The 7866-nt window shown below is 47.6% G+C and overlaps 1 protein-coding gene across 2 annotated transcripts in view; it reads left to right on the top strand.

The window, feature by feature from the left end:
• The first annotated feature begins 2966 nt into the window (after window positions 1-2966).
• Window positions 2967-7866, top strand: part of FYTTD1 (forty-two-three domain containing 1) — a 40569-nt gene continuing 35669 nt past the window's right edge. The window contains exon 1 of one of the 2 annotated variants that reach the window (XM_040428474.1): window positions 2967-3201. In XM_040428474.1, the coding sequence (XP_040284408.1) occupies window positions 3147-3201 (55 nt within the window). In that variant the 5' untranslated portion in view covers window positions 2967-3146. The remainder of the gene's footprint in view (window positions 3202-7866) is intronic. The other variant, XM_040428473.1, reaches the window with a different exon arrangement.

Below are 7866 nucleotides of genomic sequence, written 5' to 3'. Positions count from 1 at the left end.
AAACAGATAGCCACACCACACCCAGAATTGCTGATGGTCTGTCACTGTAAGACAATATACATGTTATAATCATACAGTCATTTTGTTAAAAGCTGGATTCCCACAGTACACTGCTTGGGAAAGAAGAAAGAAAGTTATTGAACAATTCTGTCTTGTATAATATATTACACATATAACATCACTTACTCTGCATGATTCCCAGCCCCCATGATTCCCTCCCCCCTTTCCCTGCTCCTCTTATCTCAGGAATGTTTCTGTGTGAAGGTGGGGGGGGAAATGAATTTCTCTATTTCACAGTTCCATTAACCAGTTCATTTCTGAACATTTAACACAAGCGCCTTTCTGATTGCAGACACTGGGGCACTTTCTTTCTTGCTAATGCCATCAATTATCATCCTAACACTGCTCTGTTTTCTCACTCGTTAAAACTCCCCTTTCAACATCACCGGAGTTCTGATGCCCTCAGTCTGTAAGCTCTAACTTCACAGTTTCTTACAGATTTTCATCCCTGTTGCCAGCCGGGCGACCTTCTGTCCGGGGCCACACTTTCTCTAACATTCTTTGTCACATTTTAACTTTCAATTCTCCATGTGAGTGGGACTGACCCATCTTAACAACAGTATTTCAAACTGACACACACACAAAACAGAGGAGTGATCAGCATCTTTTAACCCTTTCCTCCGCAGACAAAGGATTCACCCTCCCCACTGGTTTGCTCAAATCTGACTATCACGTCTGACTAGTCAGCTGGGACTCCCCGCATGTCTTCCCCAAAACCAGGGGTCAGGCGGGCTCTGTTGCGTCTTCCTGGGGTCAGGTCAGGTAGTCTCCACAGTCTTCCCTTTGATCAATGAGTCATGCGGAACTACCGTCGTCCTAGGGTCAGGTCAGGTAGTCTCCGCAGTCTTCCCTTAGATCAATGAGTCATGTGGAACTACTGTCTTCCTGGTCAGGTCAGCCAGAGTTCCTTTATCCCACACCTCGGCGCTACAGCGCCCCCTTCCAAACCAGGAGGTTACTGTCCCCTCCCTTTGTCTGTGGTTTTACCGTCTGTGCTCAACTCACTCCTCACATAAATCACAGACACACACAAAACATATACACACCAGAGTGATCTATGATTTCAGACTATGGTTCTATGGACCCCAGGCTTTCAGCATTACAGCCGACTACTATACTTACATGGGTACCACCTCACAGCAGACTAAGCCAACATGAAGTGACAAACTAAATGACAGAAAGGCAGGTAAGAGTATTCTTACCGTTCTATGAAAGCCGGCCATCTCCTCTCTGCCGTTCGTCAAGTCCTGGGGCCTCTTGTGTGTCGGCTGTTGATGCTCCCTTCGCCTTGGGGCCCCACGTTGGGGGCCATTTGTTAAAGCAGCCCTAAATTAGGGCATTTTAGATACACTCTGGTGTTCCAGATCAATGTACCCCCCCCAGGGGGTTAATATCCACACATGGCTGAGAGACTGAACACTGACACAGAAGTTGGTCAAAGCAATCTCTAACTTTTATTACATCAGGTAAGCGTATATATATCTTCAGAAGAGGGCAGTCCTCACTGAGACACAAACCATTGTTTCATTGGTCAAAGTTAAGAAGAGATAAGAGAAACAGAGATAACACTCTTCACATCTGCGCAGTAGGTACCACTTTGGAATGTTAAGCTAATGTAAACATCTAAGGGTCGCCATTTGTTAATGGTGGACGGTCTAACGCTACTACTGCATACGTCATATGTGACACTTCAAAGAGGTGCTTCTCTATAGGCAGTGAACAACATATATCAAGTCATATGATTAGTTTAAGCATTCCACCACACTCCATGGGACACCTGCAGAAAGATGAGAAATCAGACACCTCTCACAGCACAGCTCTTTGCCCCCCTCTCTCTACGTCTTTAAACAAAGAGAGAGGGTGGGAGGGAGGCACTTGGAGAAGAAAAAGTTTAACTCATTACAGTCCTAGAGATACTGAATATAGAATAAAATTCACACATCTTTAACAGTCAAATTCACACATCTTTAACACTTCTTTAAAGGGATTCTGTCACCAGACTTTAACCTGACTAGCCTATTCCTATTTTCTCTATGCCCCCGTTACTCCAGAAATATAACTTTTATAATATGCTAATTAGCCTCTAGGAGCAGGGGGGGGGGGGTGTTGTTCCTGCTCCTAGAGGCTCCGTTCTCCCACCTTTATCGCCTCCCTCCAAGTCCTGATTGACAGGGCCAGGCAGCGCTCGCATCTGTCTGCCAGCCCTGTGCTCTGGTGAAATCTTGCGCCGTTCAGTATTCGGCGCAGGCGCGGTGAGGAAGCTGGCAGTCTGCGAGCGTCTTTTTCTCACCGCACCTGCGCCAAATACTGAACGGCGCGAGATTTCACCAGAGCACAGGGCTGGCGGACCGATGCGAGCGCTGCCGGGCGCTGTCAATCAGGACTGGGAGGGAGGCGACAAAGGTGGGAGAACGGAGCCTCTAGGAGCAGGAACAACGCCCCCCCCCCCCCCCCCCCCCCCCCCTGCTCCTAGAGGTTAATTAGCATATTATAAAAGTTAGATTCTGGCGTAACGGGGCATAGAGAAAAGGAGAAAAGTAGGATAAGGCTAGTCAGTTTTATCTGACATTAGCACATGGCTAATGTCAGCTAGCTCAATAGGGTTAAATCTGGTGACAGAAACCCTTTAAGAAATTGATAATTCTTCTAAATAACATGTCATCCTAGTGAATGTAGTAGCAGACATGCAGGCACTTGTCTTATAGGCAATAAATCCGCCAATACCAAGGGAACACACATGTGGAGTGAATCTAGCTGAAACACAGGAGGGGCCACAGCCTGAAGACTTTCTGAGAATTCCAGCCCAAGCACTTGGTGTCGTGCCCACGTGACCACAATGGCGCAGGCACGCAGCGCCGCCGCTTCCTCCCTGGGCACAACGCTCCGGGTTACGTCAGGGACCTGCCTCTCCAAAGATGTCTGCTACGTCGTGCCGCGGCGTCACGCTGGACGTCAATTGATGTAGCAGGCAGGTCCCTCAGTAAGCGGCGGCTAGGCCTAGTCACCGAGCTTTTGGTACCGATTTTGAGCGACTGCACCGGTGACTATAGACTTCTGCGGGAGGCATTCTACTGACGGTGACCGACATGGTGCCGTCTACATCCGACATGACCGACGTTGACAAGATTGATATGTCGCTCGGTAAGGAACTTGTCTTCACTGAGGTAACTGTGTGTCAGGGGAGGCTGGCAGGTCACCGCTTCGGGAGCATCCCTTAGTAAATAGTAGACCCTGAATTGTGACTGTTAATGGTTGTCACCCAGGTTTCCCGCAGGATGCCCATGTGTCAGTGCAGGCAGATTGAAGGGCCCTTCCTTTCTTCTCCAGGAGCTTCTCCACATCCAGCCTTGTCCAGGAATTAGAAGTCATCTCCACCATGGACATTGCAGGGCCATGACACCAGCGATCAGCCACCTCCAGCACACCAGCTGTAGTAGAACTACAACTCCCAGCATGCACACTTGCTGGAGGTTGCTGCCACCTGCTGTACGTGCTAGCAGGGTAAACAAGATAACAGAACGGCGGCGCGTCATTTAGATTGGATAGCAACATATGTTTTGATTGCACGTAGGCCAGCTCTTTTTCCTATAGCGTGAAAGCGCTGGATTGCAGTGTATAATATGTTGGAAAAGTGAATCAAGCCAGTAAAGGAAGCAATATGGACAATCACAATAAATTGCAGGGCTCCAGATGGCGACCAAAATGGTTGCCAATGCGACTTAAAATTCACAAATGACGACAAGACTTTTTAGTCTTGTCGCCATTTGTGACTAGACCCGCCGCCGCAGCTCTGCAGTTGAATACAGCGGCGGGCACAGGAGATGATAGTTCTCTGCCCCGCCGCCGATGTTCTTCTCAGCAGCGCAGTGAAGAGGGAGTGTCTCCCTCCCCCCTGTGCTGCCGCCGCCGCCAATAAGAAGAGAGACAGGAGGGGAGGGGCTGTGACCACTGCGCCACCAATGAAGATAACTGACCTGTTAATACAAATACAGGAGGCGGGTGAAGGAATCAAATAGCCGGCACCCGACCTCTATGACAGGGAGCTGCGATCAGCTGCAGTCAACCCCTCAGGTACCCCCCCCCCCCCCCAACACCCCAGTATAATAAACATTGGTGGCGCAGTGCTAATGAGGGTTAAAAAGTTAAAAAAAATTAACTCGCCTCTGTTCTTTCTTTAGGACCTGTCAAAGGACCTGTGGTGACATCACTGAGCTCATCACATGGTCCATTACCATGGTGATGGATCACGTGATGTACCATGTGATGAGCACAGTGATGTCACCACAGGTCCTTTGACAGGTCCTGAAGAAAGAACAGGAGACCGGCAGCTACGTGGTCAATTGGAGGAGGTGAGTTAATTTATTTATTTTTACCGTCAATTGACCTTGTACTAAGCATTCTGTATTAAAGAATGCTATTATTTTCCCTTATAACCATGTTATAAGGGAAAATAATACAGTGAATAGACTTTCATCCTAGCAACCATGCGTGAAAATCGCACCGCATCCGCACTTGCTTGCAGATGCTTGCGATTTTCACGCAGTCCCATTTACTTCTATGGGGCCTGCGTTGCGTGAAAAACGCACAACATAGAGCATGCTGCGATTTTCACGCAACGCACAAGTGATGCGTGAAAATCACCGCTCATGTGCACAGCCCCATAGAAATGAATCGGTCCGGATTCAGTGCGGGTGCAATGTGTTCACCTCACGTATTGCACCCGTGCAGAAATCTCGCCCGTGTGAAAGAGGCCTAAGGGTGAATAGGATAAGGGTTCTAGCCCCTAAGGGGGCTAATAGTAAGGTAAAAAACACAAAAACAAACAAACACTAAGGCTACTTTCACACTTGCGGCAGTGTGATCCGGCAAGCAGTTCCGTCGTCGAACTGCCTGCCGGATCCGCCGATCTGGATGTGACTGAAAGCATTTGTGAGACGCATCCGGATGCGGATCCATCTCACAAATGCATTGCAAGAACGAATTCATCTCTCCGCTTGTCATGCAGACAGACGGATCCATCTTGTATCTTTTCACACATTTTTACCAGTTTGCGCATGCGCAGACCGGAAGGACGGATCCAGCACTAATACATTCCTATGGGGAAAAATGCTGGATCCGGCCTTCAGGCAAGTCTTCGGTTTTTTTCGCCGGAGATAAAACTATAGCATGCTGCGGTTTCCTCTTTTGCCTGATCAGTAAAAAAGACTGAACTAGATGCATCCTGAACGGATTACTCTCTATTCAGAATGCTTGGGGATATACCTGATCAGTTATTTTCCGGTATTGAGCCCCTGTGACGGAACTCAGTGCTGGAAAAGAAAAAACGCTAGTGTGAAAGTACCCTAAAATATTAAGTTTAAAGGGAACCTGTCACCATGATTTTGGCATAGAGCTGAGGACATGGGCTGCTAGATGGCCACTAGCACATCTGCAGTACCCAGGTCCCACAGCTCTCTGCGCTTTTATTGTGTTAAAAAACAGTTTTGAGTGATATGCAAATTACGTGATATGAGTCCTGTAGCCGGAGATGAGTCAAGCGTCAAGGAGCCCAGCACCGCCCCGCGTCCTCCGATTCTCCTCCTTGCCGGCTGACGTCACAGAGCTGGAGCGCCGAAATCTCGCGATGCGCGAGCTAGCGCATGCGCAGTGTCGGCATCATGTTCATTCCCTGTGCTGGCATCAGCACAGGGAACGAACTACGCATGCGCTAGCTCGCGCATCGAGAGATTTCGGCGCTCCAGCTCTGTGACGTCAGCCGGCAAGGAGGAGAATCGGAGGACGCGGGGCGGTGCTGGGCTCCTTGACGCTTGACTCATCTCCGGCTACAGGACTCATATCACGTAATTTGCATATCACTCAAAACTGTTTTTTAACACAATAAAAGCGCAGAGAGCTGTGGGACCTGGGTACTGCAGATGTGCTAGTGGCCATCTAGCAGCCCATGTCCCCAGCTCTATGCCAAAATCATGGTGACAGGTTCCCTTTAAATCCCCCCCCTTTCCCAATTTTACATATAAAATATATAAACAATAAATAAATAAACATATTACATAGCGCTGCGTCCGAAAGTTCAAACTATTAAATTATTAAAAAATATCTCCTATTCGGTGAGCGCCGTAACAGAAAGAAATAAATAAAAACCATGCGATTCGCCATTTTTAGTCACCTTGTCACCCCAAAAAATAGGATGGGACTGTTCTATTATGGGCCGAACGTTTCATAAAATGCTCAATGCACGCAGCTTTTTTTGGTGTTGTTGTGTTTTTTTTTTTTTTTTTTTTTTTTTTTTTTGGCGTGGTATTGAGTATCGCAATACTTTTTTATGGTGACAAAAGCTAATCAAAATTTTGGCATCGAAACAACCTTACGCTTATCTTATCGGCGTAGCGTTGTCACGATACCAAAATTTTGATTCGGTTTCGATTTGGCGACTAAAAATTTCATTTGGCGCCTAAATTTTTCAGTTCAGGAGCCAATGGCTACTAGATATTTTTTTTTTTGTCTGGAGCACTGCATTAGTAAGTGCCTTGTATTAACCTCTACATGATGCCATTTACTGAAGTGAGACAAACCCTTTAAAGGGGTTGTCCGGGTTTAGAGCTGAACCCGGACATACCCATATTTTCTCCCAGGCAGCCCCTCTGATGTTAGCATCGGAGCATCTCATGCTCTGATGCGCTCCTTTTGCCCTGCGCTAGATCACGCAGGGCAAGGGCTCTTTTATTTACAATCTCACACTGCCGGGCGGGAGCTTCCGCCTGGCCGTGTGTTCGGTGACGTCACCGGCTGTGATGGGCGTGCTTTAGCGCTGCCCTAGCTGTTTTACTGGCTAGGGCAGCGCTAAAGCCTGCCCATCAGTGCCGGTGACGTCACCGGGCTTCCCGGCAGCCCCATGTAGAGCCTGGTACGTCACCGGATCATCAAAAAATGCCTCCATGAACTGCTCAGATGCTCCTGTCAGAGGGGTAGGGGGGCTGCCTGGGTGAAAATGGAGGTATGTCTGGGTTCAGCTCTGACTGGTAGGACAATCCCTTAATTACGGCTGGGCGATTTCGCCCCCCAAAATATTCTCAATTATTTTCCATATAAGGACGGTTATCAATTTTTCTCTATTTTATTTTTTTCTGTTAATAACATGCAAAGTTCACAGTATGGCATAACTTGCATTTATTTATTTTTGGGGGATAGGAAAAAAAGATTCAGTACCTTTTTTTTTTTTTTTTTTTTTTTTTTTTTTTTTAACGTTTAAACAATATTGTTATTGTATATGTCATGGCAACACAGTAGTGCTGTATACAGTAATATACAAGAACTGCTGCTGAGTAAAATAAATACAAGATGAGGGCACTTCTGACAATTCCTCCAAATATTCTGAGTAAGTGGCTTATTTCCAGCATGTAATGAAGCTGCCATCACCGTCCCTGCACACATCTTGATCATCATGGACTGCCATCACTGTCCCTGCACACATCTTGATCATCATGGACCGCCATCACTGTCCCTGCACACATCCTGATCTTCATGGACTGCCATCACTGTCCCTGCACACATCCTGATCTTAATGGACCGCCATCACTGTCCCTGCACACATCCTGATCTTCATGGACTGCCATCAATGTCCCTGCACACCCTGATCTTCATGGACCGCCATCACTGTCCCTGCACACATCCTGATCATCATGGACCGCCATCACTGTCCCTGCACACCCTGATCTTCATGGACCGCCATCACTGTCCCTGCACACATCCTGATCATCATGGACTGCCATCACTACCCCTCACACATCTTGATCATCATGGACCGCC

The sequence above is a fragment of the Bufo bufo genome, chromosome 4 (genome assembly GCF_905171765.1).
Source record: "Bufo bufo chromosome 4, aBufBuf1.1, whole genome shotgun sequence".
NCBI lineage: Eukaryota > Metazoa > Chordata > Amphibia > Anura > Bufonidae > Bufo > Bufo bufo.
The sequence above is the reverse complement of the archived record's forward strand: the minus strand, read 5'-3'. Positions and strand labels throughout refer to the sequence as shown.